Below are 24,874 nucleotides of genomic sequence, written 5' to 3'. Positions count from 1 at the left end.
TTGAGAAATGCTGTTCAAATATTCTACCTATTTTCAGTCAGATATTCTGCCATTTTCTTGCTGGTCTGTAAGCATTCTTCATAGATTCTGTATACAACTCCTTTATTGGATACATGTGTTGCAGTGATCTTTTCTCCCTTTGTGGCTTGACTTTTCACTAATGGTGTCTTCTGAGGAACAGGAGTTCTTAATTTTAATGCTGTCCAATGATCAGTTTTTTCCTTTATAATTGGTACTGTGTGTTTAAGGAATCTTTGCCTTGCTGGTCTTTCTTTTTTCTTTGGATAGGTTTATTATCTTTCACATTTAGACTTAAAATCCATCTGGAATTGATTTTTTTTTTTACATGGTGTGAGGTGTGTGGGGGGGTCAAGATTCTTCCTTTTTCTGCATGTAGGTATTCAGTCAATCCAGCATCATTTACTAAAAAGACATGCCATCTTTTCTCAGTGCATCGCAGTAGCATCCTTGACATAAATCGTGACCATTTAATGTAGATCAGCTTCTGGACTCTCTATTCTATTGGTCAGTTTGTCTACCCTTGATGCCAGTTACTATGTCTGTACCTTTATAAAGGGTCTTGATTGATATCTGATAGTGTAAGACCTCCAGTTTGCTCCACTTTTTCACCCCCTAAGCCTACCTAGTACTGAAACGCCAATTCCACTTCCCACTTTGCTTTCAATTTGTCCAGGTGGGTATGATTGATTTGCCTGTTCCAGGATTTGGTTATTTGTGGCTACCTGGATCGTTGCCTCATCAAAGCCCTTTAAACTGCAAGGCAGCCAGGTGTCTGCAGACAGCAAAGCCGACCAGCCGGGTAATTAACGCGGGGAAGGGGGAGGACTGGAATAGGGAGTATCGTCCCTCCAGAGGGGTACAGTGAGGAAGCGGCCAATCCTCACTTGAAGACTTTTGTTGGGGGGGGGCGGGGAATACAAGGGGAACCAAACTCTCGAACCCCGCAGAGGAGGGCAAGGCGAGGTCACGGCATGTAAATGTCTCGGGGTTCCGCGAGGGCGCGCGAATCGGCTCGCCGGGGTGGGGCCGCGGCGCCGCAAATCACCAGTTGAGGGCTGGAGCGCGCGCCGCAGGCTCAGAGCCGCGCCTGCAGCTGCCCGGGCCGGGGCGGGAGCTGGAGCCGGAGCTGGAGCCGGAGCCGGAGCCGGAGCCGCCGCAGCCGCCGGAGCCACCGGGCGCACGGGAGATCCGCGCGCGGGCTTTTCTGCGGGCACGCCCCGCCGACCATGAGCGGCCCGCGCCCTGGGAGCAGCCGCGGCTGGGGGGCCGCCGAGGGGCGCCTCTGAGCCCCTAGCCGGAGAGCCCCAGCACCGAGCGCCGCGCTGGGAGGTGAGTGTCGGCCGCGCGCCCCGCGGGGTTGCTGGTTGTCCCAGGGCGCTTTGGTCTCCCCCTCGTCTTGGAGGACGCGCTGGGAAGTTTGTTGGAGAAAGTTAGGACAGGGGGAAAGTTGAGCCGGCGCTTCCCCTGCCCCCAGCAGAGTTGGCGTTTGGGGTTGGGAGTGGCTGAAGTGCGGACCCGGCTTGTGCCCTCGGGGCCCTCGAAATTGGCGGGTATTCCCCAGACGTGGCCCGCGGCGGGAGCCGCTCAGCGCAGTGCCGTGAGCATCTCTGCTCTTTGCTCGCGAGCGGCATCTTCCCGGCCACTGGTCTCCCCCGACCCCCACCCTGTCCCCCGCGGGTCGGGGCGGCTCCGCCGGCAGCCCTCGCTTGGCTCGTCCGGTCCCCTCTCCGAGGGGGTCGGGGGGCGCGGGGGCCTGGGGGCTCCGCTAGAAGCCCTGGGCTTGGAGGAAGCGAGTTTCTCCCCTAATCTCCGAGAGTTTGCAAAGAAAGCGAAGGAGCCTGCCCAGTAACTGTTGGCAACATCCCCCTCCCTCTGTCTTTGTTGAGAAAGAATGAATAGTTGGTTGTGTCGCTCCCTCTGCGTCGGAGAGGGGAGGGAAGGGGAGGTGTAGGGAGGGACGGTGGACGCGACTGGAAGAGGTTCGGATCTCAGCCCCTCTTTTCCTAGCGGCAGCGGCTGCCACCACTTTAAAAGTTGGATCAGGTGTAGACACTTGTCTGGGAGCTGTCGAGTGGGCTCCGAAGCAGCTGCCAAGGCGAAGTGTTCCGTGGGCAACACGGTGGGTCGTGGCTGGGGTGGAAAACTGGTCTTGGCATTAACTCGCTTGAGGAAGAGTACACCGAAGGGGCAAGAGCATTTACCTAGCCTTGCATGTGCTTTCGCCCAGAGCCATTGGCTGGGATAGAAAATGGAGCCAGGCGTTCAGAGATTTCTTTTAAACCTTGAAACTTATCTCCCAAGGCTGCACGGATCTGTCCAAGGAAAATACATTGGCGGAGGGAAGGTCAGTTTGGGAGCGGATGATCTTCCTGCACGTTGCCAAGGACGGAGGCGGGAGGAAGGGGAGGCCTCGGAGCTGAGAGGGGGGTTCAACAGAGCATCCGTGCAGGGGCCCAGTTAATAGTGGCGAAGCCACAAGTCAAGCTGTTGTGTGGGGGTATGCAGGGGAGTGTATGGAATATAATGTGAAAGGCGTGCCATGCGGGGGCTCTCTGACCTCAAGCTTTCTCTAAACCTGCTGAGAAGCCTGGCATTTCCAGATGACTAACCAAGATCTCAATCTCCTATTCATATAGAAAGGACTTTATCATGTAAATTCTGTGTTGTGTTGCTTGAAATACAATCCATGGAAGAATTATTCATATCTCAGTCATTTGGCTAGACTTCATAAATTTACTTCGAAAATAGGGATACTCTTCATTTCTAAACTGAAGAAAAACTTCATTCTAAGTGCCTAAGCCAATTGTTAATCTTCTCTTCCTGTTTGACTCTGCAGAGAGGTTACAAAACTCCATATCCAAATGAGAAATTCTCTGTTGGGGTCATAATTGGGCAGCTGACCCAGTTACATTTCCAGAGTTTCAAATTGGACAAAGCTTTTAACTCCCACATCAGGTGACCATTTATAAGTTTAACTTGAAAAATAGCTCATTTTAGAAATAAACTGGAAAAATCCAAACAAGCGGGCTGCCTGTCTCTGCCTTGACTAGCATGTGCTCTTCAGTTTCTTCGGGACATCTCTGCAAAGCCAGCGAGTTGGACCGCTGGTCAGGAGCACTTCAGAGACAGCCGGTGAGCAGGACCAGGAGGGCAGCACAGAGGGTGGGAGTTGCTCAGGCTCACTCTTGTCCCCGTTGAGATTTCAGCTCTTTGGACATTCACAAAGGTCTCATATGTTCATATCAAGATGCAGAATCTTTGACCTTTGTATATATTTCAAGGTCTGGCATTAGACTGAATTAGGACACCGTGTCTGTTTACCTGCGTAGTGGAGAGAGGTGACGTCAGGTGGCCAAAGTCTCACCTGGGCTTTTCTTTTTAAAGACTGCCTGTAGGCTCTCTCTATGGGCCTGTGTGTGTCTGTGTCCTACTTGGTTTGGTGTTTATGTCTATGGCTCTGAGTTAAAACATTTACCTCCCCATCCTTCCTGGCTGCGGTGTTTCCCAGAAGCAGTGACTTCTTTTGTGAACTCTCTTTGTAATAGGGATACCATGCTGAGCAAGACAGACCTGGTCCCTGACCTGCTGGGAGGAGACCGGCTATTTATTGAGTTCTTGCCACATGTCAATGGCTTTCTGTACACTGTTGCATTTACTTTTCAGAGCAGTCCCACAGAAGAGCTATTTTTAACCCATTTTTACAAATGGGAAGCTGTCAGAGAGGTTGAGTAACTTGTTCCAGGCCACACAGTAAGTAAATGGCAGAATAGGGATTTGGCCCTGTGAATGTCTGTCTTCAAAGCCTAGGTTCTGAGTCATAATTTGTTTGATTAAAAAAAAAAAAAAAAGAAATCACAAAGTACATAAGAAGTATGTAATGGCTAGAAACATTGAGACAGAAGCATCACCAAGTAGAGAAAACCTGGGAGCCAGGATGGGGAGAATTGGGGTTGGTCTTCACCATACTTTTCCAAGCACTATGCCCACCTTAGAGTCTTTGATTTGCCCAGTACCCTTCCTGGAACTCCCTTCCCATCTTCTCTTGACTGGTTCTATGTCCTTTTTCAGGAACCTTTTCAGAGAAGTCCTCCCACGCCACCCTAATCTAACTAGCTCTCCATCCCAACTGCTATGTTCTATCAATTCTTCCTAGGTTGTGTTCTTTAGGACAATGAGGCTGGGATATTACCTGGTATGTTTTCTTGTCTGTTTTGACTGGACACCCCCCCACCCATCCTAACTTACACTCCACGAGAGCCAGGACCCTGTCCAGTTCTTTTAAGTCTTCATCCCTGGTACATTGTAAGCCCTCAGACAATATATACTCAGTGAATGAACATTTACTTCCTTTATTTGGGCCTGATTCTCTGAGATCCTACTTATATGTAACACTCTGAGATTCTGCCTGGTGGAATCAAATGTAGTTAAGTGGCTTTGCTCTCAAAATGAAAGGTACTTGGGGCGTCTGGGTGGCCAGTCGGTTAAGTGTCTGCCTTAGGCTCAGGTCATGATCCCGGGGTCTTGGGATGGAGCCCTGGAGCCCCAAGTTGGGCTCCCTGCTCCTCAGGGAGTCTGCTTCTCTCTCTCCCTCCCCCTCCTTGTGTTCTCTCTCTCAAATAAATAAAAGTTAAAAAATTGAAAGATACTTACCTTGAACCTAGATCCCAACTACATACCATGTACTTCCTTCCCTTGGATTTGCCCTAGGTTTCTAGAGTCTGGAAAAAATAAAAGCAAATAAGGGTCAAGTAGGAAATACAGGGAGTACCCTGTAGTAAGGTTGTAAATGAGTTCCTTCCACCTATAGTTCCCCCTTCTGCCCTCCGTCCCACTTTTAGTTATAATTTTTGGGAGTTGTGTCTCTGGTCTGGGCCCACCTCCCCCACTCTTAGGCTGATTCAAGCATGACATAGGACCCAGGGCTGAGCCAGTGTTTCCAAGTGACTACACACAGGGCAAGCCTATGTTTTAATGAGGGAAGAGTCCCAATTTAGAGGTAGTGGGTTGTAGAGGGGAGCCTGGCTTAATATTTCAAGTTTGTCTGCAGCTAAGAATTCTCTGGAGGTTTCAGCTTGGATAATCTTCTCCCTCTGGTTATTAAACTCTGCTTTACATCATTCAGCTCAGCATCCCATCCTCAGCAAAGCCTTCTCTGGCCACTGGCTGAGTCTAGACCCTGGTCCCCACTCTGTGCTCCCATAGCTCTGAGACTCACCAGCTTGTGTGGCTGAGACTTGCTGTCTGCTTCCACCACAGACTAGTAACCTCGTGAGTACTGTTGTTGACACTGTCCCCAACACCAGTCACAGTGCCCACCATGGAGGAGGCCCTGCATCCTGTGTGTGGTGATGAGAAGAATGAATTGGTGCTTCTTTTGAGGGACCCCTCCTCATTGCCATTCTGTTCTGCTCCTTGGGTAGCCCAGTCCGAGTGCGAGTCGCTCTTTACCAAAGAGATTTGCTTATCTAGTGGGCCTCAACCCCGACTCCACTTTGGACAATACTGGTGGCTTTCAAAAGATTGATGCCAGGGTCACACTCACCGAGGTTCTGATGTCATCGGTCTGGGTCACAGCTTGAGTGCCAGGATTTTATTTTGATATTTTTTTAAAGATTTTACTTACTAAGCGGGGTTGGGGAACAAAGGGAGAAAGACAAGCAGACCCCACACTGAGCGCAGAGCCAGACGTGGGGCTCGATCCCACAACCCTGAGACTGCGACCTGAGCAGAAATCAAGAGTCAGATGCTGAACCGACTGAGCCACCCAGCGCCCTGGGTGTCCGGATTTTAAAAGCTTCCCAAAGATTCTTATGTGCAGCCAGCTGGAGGACTGCCACTGCCCCCTGCTCCCCACCCCAGCTTCAGGTTTTCAAAACTCAGTCCTTGCTTTAGGCCCTATAGGCTCGAAGCAGCCATGGTGAGAGAGAGCAGGAATATAATTCATGGATATTGTATGGTTCCTGACAGTTTAAGAGGTACTTTCACATCTGTTATCACAGTTGATAATAACAAGGTAAGGAATCTGCTCTCTGGTTTAAATATTCCTTTTATGTTGATGATTTTTAAAAATCCACATCCTGTTCTGGCTCCTAAGCGAACATACCAGTATCTCATCTCCTAAGACTGAATTGCGCCATTGGTTCCTCACGCTCCCCAGCTCAGCGGCCAGCCTGTTAGCCTGCCTCCTGCAGGAGGCCTCTTCTTACCCACTCTGCACATTACAGCATCGTACTGTCCTCCCGTGGCTGTGGCTTCGAGCTCCTCATTCTTCCCTCTGTCCCTCCTTTGCTTGGCCACTGCCCGAGGTCAGGGTTCTAAATCCTTCCTCACTGGCTTGTGGGTAGCAGCTTGATGGGCCTGCCTGTCTCCCTTCTTTCCTTTCCAGAAGTCCCGGAGTTAGCCACTTGGACACAAACCGGCTTCTTTCTCTCCCTTCCAGATCTGCTCTAGCACCTAACCTTGGAGGCACCTCCTTGCCTCTGGCATCCTCTCAGAAGGCTTTTCCATACAATTCTTGACCTTTCAGAATCCTTCCACAATGTCTCATCTCTAGCATCGCCCTGTTTGAGATCCTCCTCAAGTCAATTTGTTGAGATTAATTGTTCTTCCCTCCAGCATATGAAGGGTCCCTGGTGATTCTGAGTTCCTGGTCAGGGATTGGGGCTGATACATCACTGATTCTCTAAGTATCTGATATGGAAGAAGTATTTCAGTGTATTTTGAATTGAAAGTAGGAAGGGCACGTGTTAACCCTCAATGCAGAGAGTAAACTGAAGTATGGGAAACTTGCTGAAGGGCATTCTTGAGCACTTTAGCCCTGTTTTGAAATCGAGATCTTGGATAAGCAGAGAAGAAACCTGTGGCCAGAAACGTTGGAGCCAGGGCAACCTTTACCCATCATAAGAACTGGGGAGAGTTGTTCAACTATCCCTCTGCATAGAAAGAGGTTCTGTGCTGCTCTGGGACTCCCCAGCAGGCTCTTTGGAATGATCTAGGCCTCCCTAGGGTGCTGACAGCTTGGACAGGCAAGCATTCACAACTGTGAGGGGCGGTGTGTGTGTGTGTGTGTGTGTGTAGGGTAAAGGAATCCTGGTAGGCTTACGTCACTGGTGGTTAGGCAGGGAGGGCCAGGGAGCTTGGATTTCTTTTTAAATAATGATGACTAACATTGAGTAAGTTCTGACCTTGTGCCAGGTGCTGGCCAGAACCGGGAGCGGCCCACATGGGGACTCACAGTCCTATTGTTTCGCACCCGCCGTGAGCCAGGCCTTCTGTGTGGTCACAGTTTGGCATGGAGCAGACAGGCCCCAGAATGACCAGGTCTGGGGAAGAAGGAAGACAGCATTAGGATCATACACCTTGTAGGAAGGCTTTCCTTCTGTCCAGCCCTTGGCACTTGTGTGTTTCTGTCTGTCGCAGGTGAAGCAAGGGATTGTGGATGTTTTGTTGTCTGTCGTTCCCCTCGTGCTACCTTCGTCCCAGTTCTGCGTGCTACACCGTGAGCTTCTGCAGCGGTGCGCTTGCTTGTCTTCAGGCCACATCCCAAGGCCCCAGTTCCTCTGTGGAATGGACTCTGCAGGGGTATTATTCAGTAATGATTTTCACTCCAAGCTGTCCTTTTGCAGTGGAGAGGGGTGGCCTGTGAGGAATGGGGGCTGCAGGGCTTTAGGACAGACTACAGAGCAAAGGAAATGTTTTGCTCCCCGGTGTCAGGGAGGCCAGTGCATCAGGCAGACTGAGTTAGGCTGCTGTGTTGTCCAGACCAGTCTGGTTCCCTGGCGGGTGGGATGGATTCTGGATCCTTAATGTCTCCAGGGACTAGTTCTAATTTTTATTCAGGCATGGGTTTCTTTTCCTATAATATTGGCCTTAAAAATGACTTGTCTAATTTGGCTGAGGCCAAAACCATAGTTTGTTTTTGGGAGGGGGAGGTGGGCGTATGCTGCCTCTTGCTCAGGGTGAACATTTCTGCTAGTGATCGTAGCTGGGCATAATTGTTGGGTCTACTTTTGCATACAACCTAGTACACATTTTATTTTTCTTTCCGTACTCTTCCCTCTTTCCTCCCTTCCCATTCTTCCCTGACTACAACATGCTTGCTGCTTAACCCTGCTAGTGGCAGGCGTGTTTCTGACCCCTCTGGGGGACAATGTACCCTCACCCCAGGAGCTTTCCTCTGCAGCTGAGCCCATTCATGTAGGGAGGAGTGACCCACCTCCTCACCCCTGACCCTGGCCCGTCTTCGTTAATTAGAGTACATTGATTTATTTGTAAGCACCAAGTCTTTGCTAGAAAAAATTCTGCCTGGTTACCCTGGGTAGCACAACTGAGGAGCCAGTCGGCACTGATGTCCTAGCAGCTGAGGAATTCCAGTAATCTCCACCTGTTCTTATCATGTACAGGGTGGTGGAAAGAAGGAGGCTAATTATCTAACATTTATAATGTGTTCTCTAATGCACTTACCTCGAAACCTTGAGTACTTCCTCAAGAGTCCTTTTTGTTAGTCATGCTTTTCCATCAGCTTCGGTCATCTGAAATAATAAAATGGCTCCTGTGCCCCTAGAGTCTCTGAAACACGTTTGCCCTTTTCCATCAGTAGATCTGCTGCCAACCCAGGAGAACTCCTCTGTAGGATCAGAAAAGGGACATGGTTAAACTTCCCATTTGTATTACATTTCACTGGTGATGCCATGCACTGTTTGTCCTCTTCATGCTCCACGAACCTGTTCTTTTGTTCTACGGTTCGCCTCCATTTCTGTTTGTGAGTAGGAAGTCCGTTCTTGTGATGGCCTGAGATTCATGTCTTTGCTCTTTTCTCTCCCTTTTAGAGGAGCCGAGAATTATGGCTGCGGGAAAATTTGTGAGCCTTCCCAGAAACATGCCAGTGAATCACCAGTTCCCTTTGGCCTCGTCCATGGACCTTCTGAGCAGCAAGTCCCCTCCAGCTGAGCATCCCGGAGATGCCTATCAGGACGTGTCTATACATGGCACCCTCCCACGGAAGAAAAAGGGCCCTCCTCCCATCAGGTCCTGTGATAACTTCAGTCACCTAGGGACCCTGCCCCATTCCAAGTCCCCACGGCAGAACTCTCCTCTGACCCCGGCCATCATCCAGGAGCACCCCCTGCAAGACTGGAAAGGCGAAACCTTCACCTTTAGGTAACTTTTTCATTTATTTACTTTTTTTTTTTTTCTTTTTCAGAGAGAGAACCTGGGGGGAGCGGATGGGGTGGGCGCAGAGGGAGAGAGAGAGAATCCCAAGCAGGCTTCACACCCAGCGTGGGGTCCAGTGCGGGGCTTGATCTTACAACCCTGACATCATGACCTGAGCTGAAATCAAGAGTCAGCCGCTTAATGGACTGAGCGACCCAGGCGCCCCTTCAGGTAACTTCTTTAATGCCACAAGTGAAAATGACTTGGCTTAAAGTGCTTTTTTGAAAAAGCCTTTCTGTTAGGGAATATGTCAGCTGTACAGAGTAGAGCAAAGAGTTTACCTCCCAAAGGGCCCACAACCCTCCAGCTACTCTGGCCTTGGGCCTGGGCCAGCCCCACGTTGTCTGTACTCCCGCCCACTTGCCTTCCTCTGCGATTATTTTGAAGTCAATTTCAGCCCCTGTTTTATCTGTAAATATTTTGGTATGTGTCTTTCAAAGATAAGTACTCTCATTTTTTAAAAAACATAGCATGAAAAACTATAACACCTAAAAACTTTAACTGTTTCTTAGTATCTAGTATTTGAGAGTATTTTTACAGCTGACTTCCTATATATTGCTAAGTCCCTCAAAAGGAAGCACGGGTATATTTTTTTATTATCATGATATCATATTCTGAGCTGTGTCCATCTGATTCTATAGAGATGCCAAGATGGCTGTAAATTAGGACCCACATCTCCAACATGCTGAAGTAAAATTTGGTCTGGCTCCATCATCGGGTTGGCTTCTGAATACTTTACAACAAGGATTGATTTCTCCTACCCACTAGGGATCTGGGTAAATAAGCCTTACGGTTATAAAAGCTTCTTGTCCGGGGTTTGTATTGGGCCTGGCTGTGATTAGTTTCTGCTTGTTAGAGCTGGTTTAGAAACTGCCTTCCTTTTCCTGCCGGGGAAGATCAGCAACCTGTGATGTTATCGGGCAGAGAAGGGGCTGGTTCTTTCTGTTTTATCTCCTGGTGTCTCTTTTTGTCCGACCCTGCAGCAAAGAAAGCCACTTTGATCCTAGCTTGCTTCTTTGTTCAATATCTATATATTGAGCATCTTTGTCAGAGTACATTGATTTTTTTAAGCACTTGTGCTTCACCAGGAAAGTTCTGCCCAGTCCCTCTTAGTAGCTGAACCGAAGGGCTGGTCCGACCTTAAAGATGTTCTGGCAACCAAATTTTTCCAACCGTCTGCTCTTGCCCTTTTAGTGGGGTGAGGAAGAATGTGAACTGACAGGATAGCGATGGGGCATCTGAAATGGTGTCTTCCTGGGGCCACTATTCTAGCGAAGGGCCCAGGTAATACACACATTAATTGCAGATTAAGTGCTATGAAGGAAATCGCAATAGACTGAAGATTTAGTGGGCCTTTTTCTTTTTTTATAATGCAGACAGGTCTCTGAGGAGATGCTATTTGAGCTAAGACCTGTGTGATGAGAGAAGGCAGCCATGGGAAGAACCAGAGGAAGGCTGTTTCAGGCACAGGGAGAGCAGTGCAAAAAGCTGGAGGTGGGAACAAGTCTGGCATGTTTGAAAAAACTCCAAACGAAGCTGGTGTGGCCTGTGGCTGCTGTGTAGCAAGCTGGGAGGTGGACAGTACAGATGCTGGGAGAGAGCTAGGCAGGTAGGAGGTCAGAATTTGTTTTAGGGGCCTAACTGCAGTTGTATAAGAAGAAAATAAGTAGAGGCCAATATACTCTGTAGAAAGTGCTGGAGAGTCCTGAAATGTCAGCTTCCACAGCCTGGACTTCAAACCCAGGATTTGGGTTTGGATAAGATTCCCCAGGGTGTCCTGGGCATTAGAAAGCCCTGCACCTGCTCTGCAAAATCTAGCCAGGTGACCTCCCAGCTCAGAGAGCTCACAGCCAGCCCACTGGGGGCCTAGGTTGGTGTGGAAGTGGCCCAATTCGGTATTGTTCATACCGAATCACTGGCATGGAACACGCAGAATGGGTGCTGTCATTGCTCCCTCTTGGGAAGGTTAAAAGGCAGCCAAGAAGAAGAGCTTCTGGCCAGCCAAAAACAAGTACTCCTACTGGGCTGCGCAGGGTAGAGCCAGAGCCAAATAGTCCCCGACTTCCTGTAGCCACTTTTTATTTATGGAGTTAGCTCTGTTGTGAGCTGCATGTCCACTGTGTGCCCTAGGGAGGCCATTCATGAACTCACTCCTTGACATTCTAAGGCTCTGGCTGGGTGCCAGCTCTCACAAGGGGGCAGCTCCCAGGAGCCCCAAGGGGTGGCAATGGAGTCATCTTTTCTATCTTGAGGAAGTCCTTGATCAGCACCCAAGGTCCAAGCCGTCAACCCTGCCAGGAGTTCAAAGCTTTTTGATTTGAAAATGACTTGGACAGAGGTCAGATCTCTGTAAAAGATCTTATCAGATGATGGGCCTGAGTCCTGGGTTTGAAGTCCAGGCTGTGGAAGACTTGACAAGCCCTGCTGGCTTACGTGTGTTTATCATTCAGAACTACATTCATCCAAATTCACAACGTCGTCGCTTAACTTAAAATACCTCATTGTGAAAAGCGAATACAGGAAGTAACGAACTCATATCCTTTAGGGTTACTGCTGAGTGAGCAGGTCATGTTGAAGGATCATAAAATCCCATTTTGCTCCCTGGCCTTACTAATAGATTTTCTTATTTTTAAATGTTATTTATTTACATATTTTTTTGAGTAATTTTATTTATTTTACTAATTTACTTATTTCTAGCCCCCAACATGGGGCTTAAACTTAGGACCCTAAAGAGTTTCATGCTCTCCCAACTGAGCCAGACGCCCCTGTATTTGGTTCACGCAATGCACTTTAAAAACTGTCTTGAGGTGTTCCCGGTTTTGAGGAGTTCAAAGTACTATTATTTTTATCCTTTTAAATATTCCTGATATGATTATTAGCTGCCTCAGTTCCTTTTTTGGAACAAGCCACAGGATTAACAAATAAAGTTTGTGCTCATGAAAAGGAAGGGACAAAAAGGTATGAATGAGAATCAGGGCCCCCAGAGGGGGAGGACTGCCTGAGGTGCCTCAGCAGAGCTGCCCTGAGGGCGAAATAGCATTTCTAGACCTAACTCAGCTCTTACAGCTCAGCTGCTATGAAAACACTAACCACCCACTGCTCACTCACTCACCACTGGAAGCTGGGAACTGGTAAATTTTTTTTTTAATTTTTTAAAGATTTTATTTATTTGAGAGGGAGAGAGTACAAGCCCAGGGAGGGGCCAGGGCAGAGAGAGAGGCAGACTGCCCCACTGAGCAAGGAGCTCCACACTGAGCTTGATCCCAGGACTCTGGGACCATGACCTGAGCTGAAGGCAGATGCTTAACCCACTGAGCCACCAGGCACCCCATGCTGGAAGCTTTTAAAGTTAAGAGTTTTAGATCTCTGGCCCCAAGGTGTGAGACTAGTTAGGTCTACTTCTAACAAGATTATTGATTTTTTTTTTTTGGTTGGGGGAACTTGTTTGAGGTTAACTTTTTTTGGCCTTACTTGTTACTTTTCATAATGAATTCAAAGGTTAATTTCAGTGACAGTGACTTGCCTGACAGTCACTCGATAGTGACTTGCCTGGACGTCAAGTCTGAAAATCTTCCATTTTGTCCTATTCGCTGTTGGCACAATGATAATGGGGTCATCTGGGAAAGCCCAGACCACTTTTCTTGTACACCCCACCTACACTCAGAGGGAAACCCACCAGACAACACCTTTTTGCCTTGTAAAATACTCTGATAAATTTCAAGTTTGCGATTTTCCTGACAAATAATATTTAGCTCATTAATCTTTAAAAAGTTACCCTTATTATAATTGCATATTAATTGAATATCTGCCCTGTGGAAGGCCCCAGGCAAAACAGAGGAAATTTCCTAAAAATTACCTAAAATTTTGTACTGTTAAACAGTCTTATAAACATGTGTCCTAGCCACAAAAATTACTCTCTCTCACATTTTATATTTTTAAAATATCCTTAATGATATGATCATAAATTATCCTGTGTGCCCATCCTCACCCCACGTGAGAGACCTGGCAGATTTCATCATGAGTAGCAGCAGTTTTTGTTGTCATTCACAGTTGAGAAGGTGGTTCAGGAATGTTGAGGCACCTGAGCTCAGACCCTAGTGGGTGACTGAGCAAGGATTAGAACCCAGAGTGCTGTGGGTCCTTCCCCAGACACTGGGCCCCACAGCCTTCCGAAAAGCTTCGCCTTGGCTGGGGGCATTTTCTGAGCTGTCCTCTTGCCTGGAAAGCTTGCAGTCCCCAGAGTCTAAAACCCAGGGCACCTTGAATACCCACCTTGGGGAAATGGAGTCTTGGCCACCAGGAGCCAGGCAGAAGGCAAGCCTGGAAGGGAGAGTTGGTCTCTCCTCATTTGGAGACTATATCTCTTGGCTTTGTTGTTGTCTTGGCTGCCCTTGGATGTACTTGTGGTTTTGAAAGGTGGCCAAAGTGAGAAGCCAGGGTGCTCTTAAACCTGCTGCTTGATGTCACAGAAGGAGCCTTTGTTGTACAGACAGAGTAAGGCTTCCCCAAGAGGTGGACAGACAGGATTTCCTCTCGACAGGAGCGTTTGTTTAACTGCTGTCCCTTTGAGTCACTTATCTTCAAGGGTGAATTTTTATTTGAATCTGGGACCTTCCTTGGGCTGAGAGGGGACTGGTTCCTGTTGTCGAGATGTCTGTGTTGTCAGGATAGCCAAAGGATCGGCTCTGGGAGAGCGGTGCAGGTCCTCTTCCTGTCTTCGGGTATGTGGAGGCACGCATTCCTGGGAACAGCTGCCTGGTGCCTAATCCCTTCGGCCCTGTGTGCTGTGGGAGCATGTGGTGGGACAATGTGATGTTTCATTAGTTTGCATGAGCAGAGCTGACTGACTAGTCACAAGTGTTTTAACTGACGGGACCCAGAAAGTCTGCAGAATGATCCCAAATTAAAATCTGGAATACTTTTCCAGGCGGTAAGTTACCTACCATGCTGCAGTGTCTGCTCTTTTGAGTGGAAGCAAAGTGGAAGGCTTTGGATCTGTGCAGATTCTTCTCAAAACACTGATTGATTGACTGATTGAGTTTTTAAAGATTGTATTTATTTGCCAGAGAGAGCGAGAGAGAACACAAGCAGGGGGAGCAGCAGGGAGAGGGAGAAGCAGGCTCCCCACTGAGCAAAGGGGCCTGATGCGGGACTCTATTCTGGGACTCTCAGATCATGATGTGAGCTGAAGGCAGAGGCTTAACTGACTGAGCCACCCAGGTGTCCCTCAAAACACTGATTTACATATCTAACTCTGGGCTGTATCTGTGCCCTCACCCCCCAAATTATTTCATTGGTTCCTCTTGAGAACCACCAAGTTCTAGAATTTTCTACTTTCTCTTTAACAAAGCAGGATGTTTCCCCAGACATGCAAATATCTTTAGCTTGCAGTTAATCAGAGGGATCTATAGTGTAAAGGTCCACATGCAAATACCTGCTGCATTTTAGTTGTATACAAGTGTGTCTGTTCTCTGCAGATTGGAAACTTTTTGTGCACAGAGGAAATGTTGGGTTCAGAGTTGCAAAAGTCTATGTACTGGATTAACAGATTCTGTTTAATAGAAGGCACATTTATTGAGTTAGCCGAGTGTCAGTCGCTTAATAGCCAAGAATGTCTCCAGGCAAATTGTAGCCCCATTTGTTGAATTTTTATTTTTGAAATTTCAAGTTGTGTTTCTACCCCTTGGTGCTTGAAAGCAGCTGTTGTGGTTGGGGTCGTGCATTCTGAGGCATGGGGCAAGTTCAGGGCTGGTAGCTTCCCCCCCCCCCCCCCCCCCGTGTGTGCTGAGCCAGGAGCAGCTGGGTCAGAGGTGAGCTCTCAGCCCCTGCTGGGCATCTTCCCCTCCCCCACCCACCGCCAACCACCAGTGTGGCAGGGGTGGTGCAGAGAGCCTGGGGACTGGGAAATGCCTACTGGTCTACCAGCTGCCTGACAGTGGTCTTCAGTCCTCTTACTGACAGGGATGATTTGAACCTAAAGGCTGGGATCCGTGCATTCTCAGCTGTTCTGGGGAAAACGGAAAAGTTTTTTTGTTTTGTTTTGTTTTTTGTTTTTCAGTGAGTGCAAATGTCAACATAGAAAATGGTCAGAGAATTACACAAAGCAGTCCTTGCCGAGTGATACTGCTCGACATCTTCTCTGCCCTCCCCAGGACATATAAACGAGGGTTTCTTAGGTCTCCTGCATGCTGTTTGGGGAAAGGTCAGGCTTTTAGTCTTCTGAGAGACAGAAACCAGAGTTTTCCACACCTTTCAGTATAGGTGGATTCAGGAGCCTCCATGGCCTGGACTGAAGATACAGGAAAGAGAAGTTGTTACTGTTCTTGTTCATGGGAAGGAGATGCCTCCATGGGGCACATACTGGAGCCTCAGGACTGACAAGCTGGCAGGCTGCCTCACAGTGGCCCCCTCTGCCATGCTGCCACCATGCCAACTGTCCCCAGGAGACTAGCTACAGAGCTGGTTGTAGAATTTCAGGCAGTCTCTTCTTAGAGGTCCCTAAGACAAGCGCATGGTCTTCTTGTTTTAAGGATTCTGATGTTACTTAAAAATTACAGAAGTCTGGGATGTTTGGGTGTCTTAGTCAGTTAAGCGTCTGCCTTCGGCTCAGGTTATGATCCCTGGGTCGTGGGATCAAGTGCTGCATTGGGCTCCCTGCACAGCGGGGCGCCTGCTTCTCCTGCCTCTGCCTTACCCCTCCCCTGCTTGTGTGAGCTCTTTCTCTTTTTCTCTGACAAATAAATAAATAAAATAAAAAAGATTCTAGAAGTCAGAGAAACCTTCCATAATGGGCCCAGCCTTTGTGCTTCCTGGACTGTTTGTGATCCCAGATGCATCCGCAGACACGGTAACCAAAGCTGAAATAACTCCTGCTGTGAAAAGGAGAACACTGCAGGCTCCCAACCCAAAGGTCTCACTCAGTTCAGATCCCTGTTTTGCCACTTATTACGCATGTGAGCTGGGACAAGTTCTAAATCATAAAATGAGGGTGAAAATGCCTCCCTCTGAGAAGTGCTGTGAAGGTTCACTGGTCACCAAATACGAAGGCTGTGCTAAATGGCAGAGCTCTAACTTCCGCACTGGAGCCTGGCACCGTTTTCTGGGGCGTCTCAGCAGCTGCCCCCTGATCACCAGCCCTTTATTCTCCTCCTACCCCAACTCTGCTGTGTGACACCTGACCTTGAAGGCTGCTAATGCCTTTGCTGGGATACTGACGTAGTTGTGGGTATCAAAGAATGTTGCTAGTAACCTTGGTGCTGATTCAAGCAACCAGACCCAGTAGCTTTGTGACCTTGTGTAAGTTACTTTACCTTTCTGATTGTCTCTCTGATTCTCTACTATATCTTTCTGATTCTGACCTTGTGTAAGTTACTTTACCTTTCTGATTCTGACCCCTTCTTCAAAGGTCAGCTATAAGGCCAGATAGAATCCCTTGTGTGGATGCCTAGCACAGAACCTAGAATGGAGAAGGGACTCCTCCTTCCTCCTGGAGGCGCTAATCCTTGGCCGTAACCTGAGATCACATTCAGTGCCTGCAGCTTCTGTGGGAGAAAGTTTCCCACACATTGCCGGAGTTTGGCCTGAGTCCTGCTCTCTGGATCTGCCCTGAGCTGCCCTAGAGCCGTGTGTCTTGGCCACCATTCATGCTTACAGGTATAATAGCCTTGCATGGCACTGAAAGATCAGCACACCATTATACAGAGACAGAGAACAGAGCCTGTCTTCTGTGGATGGGCCCAGCCCTTTCCCACTTGCCCTTGTACTTAACATTATTATCTTTGCTATTTATTCTTCGGTAAATGTTTATTGAGCTTATTTTGTGCCAGGCATGGTGCTGGGTACCAAGTACCCATAGAGATTGACATAGATAACGGGCCGGGCCCTTAAGCAGTGCACAGGGTAGGGGGCTTGTAGACAAACGCATCCATCAGTACAGAACCACAAAATGAGGAAAGGCAAGAGTTCCTTGGATTGGGTGAAGGGAAGACCTCTCGTGGGGTGGGGGGGTAACATTTGAAGATTCAATATAAAAAGAGAATGTAAAATACTTAATATTTATATATAAATAATATTTATTATGTTATGTATTAAAACGGTATTATTTTTGAAATATGTTCAATAAGATTGAAATTAATTTTACCTATTTCTTTTTAATCAGCTACTAGAAAACTTTTAAAAGTACATGTTTTCATATGAATAAAGAAGATGTTTGCACGCACACACCCACACGTGCACACACACACGCGCACACACACACACACATACTCACATACACATACATACACAAACATACACAACGGAATATCACTCAGCCATCAAAAAGAATGAAATCATGTCATTTGCAAAAACATGGATGGAACTAAAAGGGTATTATGTTAAGTGAAATGAGACAATTATATGATTTCTCTTGTGGAATTGAGGAAACAGAACAAATGAACGAAGGGGGGAAAAGAGAGAAAGGCAAACCAAGAACTGTAACTTAACTTATAACTAAACTTAACTGTAAACTGATGGTTAGCAGAAGGGAGATGGGTAGGGGGATGGGGGAGATAGGTGGTGGGCACTTGTACACAGCAGAGGTTTTGTTAAAAAAAAAAATATTCATGTGGTTTTCACATTGCATTTCTATTTGGTGATACTAGTCTTCATCTCAGTGTTAGTTTAGGTTTTCTCCTGAGGGCAAAGGGAAGCCTTTTAAGGGTTTCAGTAAAGGAATAATGAGATCTGACTCAGTTTGTAGAATATCATTTGACCTCCATGGAAAAGAAATTGGTGGGGCAGAGGGAGTGGAGTTGGGGGCAGGAAGTGGTCACAGAAGCACAGGAAGCAGGCGGAGGTCTGTGCTAGGACAGTGGTAGAGGAGGTAAAGGGGGTGGGTTCAAGATCTATTTGGTAGGTAGCATCTGTGGGACTTCCTGAAGGTGGGATGATGGGGGGTGAGGGAGGGGGACAGCAGGCATGGCTCAGGCAGCTGGGTGTATGAGATGGGGCCATTTACTGAGATGGCAAAGACTGGGAGGGGAACAGGGCTTTGTTTCTTTGGCTGCATTTTATTTAGTGGATGGCAGAGAGTTGAGACTTCTGTTCGGGGTGTGTGTGTCAAGTGGAGGTGTTAACCAGCCAGTATTATGAGCCTGGAGCTCTGGAGAGAAAGCTGTGCTGAAAGTTGCAAAGTTAGGAGTCTGTATAGATGTGAAATTCAAGCCATGGAAACAGATGTCCTCACCAAGGGAGAGAGTTGTGTAAAGCATAAAGAAGGGACCTTGGGACCCAGCCCTGAGGAACCCCACCACATCTGTTCCAAGGAGTCAGCCTTGGAGGCCGAGCCTTGGGTTTGGAGGGGAGCAGAGAAGTTAGGCGGGAGCTGCATTCGGGGTACTGTTCAAAGGAAGGTTTTTCTTCTTAAGATGAGAGAATTCAATAGGAAAAGATCTACTCTTTTAAGCATATAATAAAACAAAACAGTTTTTCATTACTTGATTCTTTTTCTAAAACTTTTTTATTTAATTAAAGCAGACGTGTCCCCAGGGCTGCCTTCCCTGTGGGCCTGTGTCAGCAGCACAAGGGGATGATGCTTTCCTGCGGGGTCCCATGATGACTCTCTGGGCAGAGGAGGTAAATGGATGACTGTGGGAGACATCTTCTGCCTGAGGGGTGATGGCTGCTTTTCCAAGGTTTGGTTGGGCAGCCCCCTTGAGGACGGCTGCCTGCCTTGGAAGGCAGGTTGAGGGCATGTGTTCCGTCTGTCTGGCTCGGTGGAATCTTTCCTCTTAGAGGTCTCGAGCACATTATCTCAAAACCACAGCACTCTTATTCTGCCTTTGAGTTAGTTGAGAAGAAACCTTGACAGACACACAGAGCTAGAGGGAACAAGGAGCCACTGGAGGTTGGGGGGGATGGGCCCGGGGGAGTGAGGAAAGGGCAAATAGTGTACCCCAGCCAAACAAAGCATCTGCTTTTATCAAAAGTGCTGTGTTTGGGCTCAGACAGCCTGAAGCCTGATGAGTCACGATGCCAGACCCTCTCAGCCTGCCAAGAGACATACTGGCCTTGATACGGTTTTTCTCATTCTTCCTCTATTCAGTTTGACTGACTGCTGCCAAGTTAAGATTTGAGCCGCAGCTTTTAGCTTAATGCTGTCACCGGAATTGTGCTGAGCATAGGTGAGCTGCTGACCGCTGACCATGTCAAGTTTTTAATCCACTGATTAACCTTGGATTCCTGTATAGACTTACCAGAGTGTGTGTGCTGTGTAGGATATTTAAATGATGCCTTTTTTCACAGGATTAGGGAATCTGCCTGAGGAGGTGGTTTAGTTGCCATTGTTTTAATACATGCCATGAACATATTAATCAGGCATTGCTGTCTTCTCAAATGAGATAGAAAGAGACGCGGAGAAGCAGGAGGTGGCTGCTGAAGTGAAAGAAGCAGGAGTATCTGAAATGCCCAGGCCTTAGACTCATGGATAGCCAGGGAGAGAAGGGTGTCCTCATCTGCAGCTTACCGTGGGGCTCAAGAAGAAAGGTTGCCAGAGTTGAAGGAAGTATTACGGCAATCACACGGCCCGAGGCTCTGAAAGGGAAGCACAGTTGAGGACACACATGAGTAGCACGCCCAGCACAGTTTGAAGGAGGAAGAAGTAGGTGACCGTTCAGGTCATTCTTGGTCTCAGGCTGTGTCTGCAGGACTGTCTTCAGCTGCGTCCCCCTCATGTGGCCTGGTGAGCCAGGGCCATTCTGAGGAATTCATCCACGGGGACGTTGACCATGGCCTGTGTGCCTAGCTTCATGCTGGGTGGGAGAGCTTTAAAGGCCGGCCAGGGGCTGTGTCTGTGTGAAGCGTTCATGGTCCTAGGGAAAAGTGGTACCCTTTTGAGGCATCCAACCTTACCAGCATCTGTTCTTTCCATCATCTTCGCCGCTGACCTAACTTCCCACCCATGGGCTAGCCCTTCGCATCACTCCCTAGTCTCTAAACAATTCTGCTTTTCTTGACCTCTGACCTTAACATATTTCCAGATACCACGTTTCCAGGTATACACATCCTTGACTGGGTGGTTGAAGATGGTGCTTTATAGATAACCCTTCCCTCGAGGCCTGCCTGCTCTGTGCCACCACCATTTGCTCTGGGCTGTCCTGGCCTTGGACCCAGGTCCAGGAAAGCTTGGGCCATGCAACCCATGCAACCAAGGACCATATCAGAGGGTGGCTCTGAGCTAGCAAAGAAACCAAGTGCAGAGTGAGCAGAGAATTGTGCAAAAGGCTAAGGGTAACAAAAAGGGCTTTCAGAAGTTAGGTTTGGAACAATAAAACCAGGGAGAGGGGCATGGAGAAACCAAACTGCTGAGCCTCTGTCTGGCTTGCATTTTTTTTTTTTTTTTGTCAAAGAACTGACTTGTCTGATTGGAAAGGGTAAGATCTGTGGAAAGAAAGAGAACTGTCAGCCTGGAGCAGAAGAGGCCGAGGCAAGAGGCTCTAATGCCACCACATGAGGTGAGGCCCGGACGCCCCAAAAGACCAAAAGAGCCTGAGCCTGAGGCCAAGACCATCAACTCGGAGGAATGCAGGCACAAGGCCCTACAGGGAAGATAGAGGAGTATTTCAGTTTTCCAGAAAGGAACCAGAGAGATGAAATTAACCTGTAAAATGATGCAATTGACCTGATCTCAGGAAGTATCTTAAAAGGATTATTAGGGCAATGACTTCTGCATAAGTGGTGGAGGAAACAGCAACTTTCCGTATATTAGCAGGGTGTTGCCTAAAGCAAGTCATACCAGATTAATTTCCTTCCTGGGGTAATTTGTTGGGAGATTAAAGAAAGGTTGAAAAGGTGTGTAAGCAGATGTCAGTCTCTGGTGATAGAACTCGGGTGAGAGGCAGCCCAGGAGGTGTAGATGAAGCCTGATGTAGGATGTGTCTTGACTGACCCATGTCTTGGCCCACTCTGGCCAATTTTTAAAAAATCGCTTAGATAGTAGTATTGACCTACAGATCACACTGGTGGATGACATGAATCATAGAAGAAAGATATGTCAAAATGACAGAAATGAGATCCAAAAAAGATCTAGGCATTTGGAAAAAGTAGACCCAATCTATTTGGATAAGACTGTAGTGAGAGGCAAAGACTAGCACTGGAGTCCAAAAGCAAAGTCGGAGTATGGGGTTCGGGGTGTAGCTGCATGCGAAAACGATTGCAGGATTTGGGTAAGGGCAGCTCAGAATGAGTGTGCTCTGGTCGTCGAAGAAGTGAATGGGATTTTCGGAGCGTTAGCTGAAGTTTAATATTCAGACGAAGGGAAGTGGTCAGTCTTGGCGGCCGATCACGAATCTGGTGAGCTGTTTGGAGCTCTTGACAACCAGAAATGGAAGGTGCATTCCACCACCCCACCAACCCTGCAGAGCCGTGAGCTTCTGCTGAGGATGTGCCTCCCTAAAGCAGATCTTTTGGTTTATTAATGAAAGAATATCCCCAAGGTGTGCTGTATTAGTGAAGACGAACTTCTCATGTCTGTATGTTAACCCTGGAGGAGAATATAAAATCTGTACCACCCTTAATCCCGTCTCCTCCTAGTGAAGCGGACTTTAACAGGTGAGGTCAATAAATACATTGTGAGATGTGGGAGAGTGACTCTCATTTATTTTGCAAGATGATGAAACCAAAATACATTTTCCTGGGTGCACATCTAGAAGTATTAGAGTTATCCATTTTTAAAGCTACATCCCTTTTAAAATTAGCTAAGTCTTGGAATGCTTGGGTGGCTCTTTCAATTAGGCATCTGCCTTTGGCTCAGGTCCTGATCCCAGGGTCCTAGAATCATCCTGCATCAGGTTCCCTGCCCTGCTCTCCCTCTGCTTGCTGCTCCCCCTGTTTGTGAACTCTTTCTCTTTCTCTCTGACAAATAAAATCTTAAAAAAAAAAAAAAAAAAAAGATGAAAAGACTATGTATATAATGAGCCCCCACCTAGAGTAGGAAGTACCTCTTTCCTGGTCTCTGGGACAGCTATATGGTTCCCAGCATCAGTAAAGAACCTGTCCATCTAATCACATACCAGTTGAGATTTTTTCAAGAAACACCATCTCTCTACTCAGTAGGCCAGCCCTGTTTTACGTGTCCATTTTTTCTCATTTTCCTAGAAGCTGATGGAAATGGCCCTGTAGTAAACTCTCTTTCCTCTTGGCACGCTCCCTGATGAACTTCAAACGTGGCATTTCAGACATCTCCAGATTTTTAGCAGGAGCAGCCGTCCCTCAATGCCACTTAGAAAACATCTGGTCTCAGTGGGGCTGGGGAGCCGGGCACAGCTCTGACAGCAGCAATGACCCACAGCCGAAGGGGTTTTGTCTGAGGCCACCACAGTTCAGGCACAGGCTTGTGGCTAAAATTAGCTCCTTAATGTGGGGGCCCATCCGTCAGAAACATTTCTCTTGTTCCCTCTCTCCCTTCAGTGTTTTTCTTCCCTTGGTGAATCCAGGGAGTGGCAAAGAGAAGGGTTGAGGTCTAGACCTTTTTGCACAGTGGAGAGAAACGCACACACGCGCGCGCGCACACACACACACACATTTGTTCATTCACTCATTCAGACCAACACGTATGCAACTCTGCCCTGAGGATACAAGGGTGAATAAAACACAGTCCCTTTTCTTAGTGAGCTCACAGTCCCATAAGGGAGATGGACAAGAGTATATGTATTGAACTATAATTATTTGTCGTAAAGTTTTATAATAAAAAAGGAGTGCTGGGGAGCACTCCTGTGAGTTGTGGAGGGCAGGGGAAGGAGTGGTCAGAGAAGGTGGGAAGATGGTGGGGATGCAAGGCCTCTTGGTTCAGGGAATTCCAAACAATTTGGATTTACAGAGTGTGAGGAGCAGGGTGAGGAGCTAAGGCTGGTGAGATGGGCAAGGCTTAGCACCATGGATATCATCTAATAATAAAATGAGGATGCTAGACTGTCCTACATATTAATTTTACCTGAAAGAACATGATCTAGTGAGAAATACTGTCCAGTGGACACAGATTCCTAGTAGATTTAAAGCCTGTTGCTAGCTCTTTCTTCCTGCCATCCTTCCATCCCCACATTCTCCCAGCCAGGATCCTGAGATGTTGATGGCTATTCATGGTGGAGAAAGGAGGGTGAAGGCTCTAGGTTCCAAGGCCATATCCACATATGAATGGGCTACAGCCACCAAATTGCCAATGGAGGGCGAACTTTGTCTCGGTTGTTGGATTCACCTTCCCTGATTGTGGGACATGCCCTGGTCATGAGTTGGTTAAGACTGGTAAACCAGTAGACCTCAGGGGTTCAGTGATTATTCCTCCTTGGCCCCACCACTTGGGGGAAACAGAAAAACTTGGCCTGTGGGTCCCACATATCTCTTTGTCTTGCGTTTCAATTAGGTGTTCTAAGAACGAGTTCATTGTGGTGAATGGGCACCCACAAGCAAGAACTCTGCCCTTAACATACAAGCCTTCTTAGCCACGATGCTCAGTAAGTCTTAGGTAGAAGATTTTTGATGGTGCTTCCTATCTAGGAACTTTGCTATACTTCCTTGTAAGGTCTGTAGGGATTCTTTTTGTTCAATGTGACAGTAAGCATTTGTGAAAAATGACAGTTTTGTTCTCCTTTTTCTGGTTCTTATACCTTTTATTTCTCATTTATCTGTATGGGCTAGGACCTCAAGACAGTAGTGCATAGAAGTAAGAATGGACATCCTTGTCTTGTTTCTGATTGATGGTTTTATTTTAGTAATGATTGTAATTCTTTGCCATTAAAAATAATACTTGCTGAGGGCATGAAAGCCCTCATGGAAGTTCTGTATTTTGTCTGTGAGGAGTTTGTTTTTCCCTGCTGAGCTCCCAAGGGTAATTTTTTTAAAGTACTTTTTTCTCCCATTAATTAGATGCCTCAAATGATTTTTCTCCCTTAACTTGTTAATGTGGTAAATTGTATCTGTAGGTTTTCACCATTAAACTGACCCTGTATTCCTGGAGTCAACCTAGTGTGATTATGGCGTATATTAATATGTTGTTAGAATTGGTTTCTTAATATTTTATTGAAGGTTTTTTTAAAGAAAATGTCTATTCATGTGCGAGATTACGCTATATTTCCTTTTACTGACCTTCTCTGCTTTGGGGATCAAAGTTAAAATATCCTCTTTTTCCAGTCTCTTGAAGCTTTTATATCATTTTCAAGTAACAAATAATTCCAACATTTGGCAGAATTTGCTAGATAGTAAAACTATTGGGGCCTGTGGGACGATGTTGAATTACTGATTCAGTTTTTTAAATGGGTTCGAGGGCTCTTCAGATTTTTGTTTCTTTTTGAGTCTATTTAGTATCTTTCTAGGAATTTGTTCATTTATGCTAAGTTTTAAAATTTATTAGCCTAAAAGTGTTGAGAGGATTCTCTTCCTGTGCTCTCTTGTACCTATGGCTGTGCCCTCTTGTCATTCCTAGATTGTTTGTGCTTTCTCTCTTTTCCCCCAGGTGACATCTGTCAGAGGTTCATTTTATTAGGCTTTCCAAAGAACAAGGCTTTATTTGTTGTTCCCCTATTGTATCATTTGTTTTATATTTAGTTTTTGTTATGGTTATACATTTCCTTCAAAATACCACTCTTATTGTATCCTAAATATGCTATAT

At 47.2% G+C, this 24,874-nt stretch overlaps 1 protein-coding gene across 2 annotated transcripts in view; it reads left to right on the top strand.

The window, feature by feature from the left end:
* Positions 1 to 1,178: 1,178 nt before the first annotated feature.
* BCAR3 (BCAR3 adaptor protein, NSP family member) overlaps positions 1,179 to 24,874 on the top strand; it is a 109,361-nt gene continuing 85,665 nt past the window's right edge. The window contains exons 1-2 of one of the 2 annotated variants that reach the window (XM_044238710.1): positions 1,179 to 1,350; positions 8,850 to 9,180. In XM_044238710.1, the coding sequence (XP_044094645.1) occupies positions 8,864 to 9,180 (317 nt within the window). In that variant the 5' untranslated portion in view covers positions 1,179 to 1,350; positions 8,850 to 8,863. Of the gene's footprint in view, positions 1,351 to 2,119; positions 2,141 to 8,849; positions 9,181 to 24,874 lie in introns of those variants that run through there. The other variant, XM_044238711.1, reaches the window with a different exon arrangement.

This window comes from Neovison vison, chromosome 2, assembly GCF_020171115.1.
Source record: "Neovison vison isolate M4711 chromosome 2, ASM_NN_V1, whole genome shotgun sequence".
NCBI classification, from domain to species: Eukaryota; Metazoa; Chordata; class Mammalia; order Carnivora; family Mustelidae; genus Neogale; species Neogale vison.
This window is presented reverse-complemented; position numbering and strand designations above follow the sequence as displayed.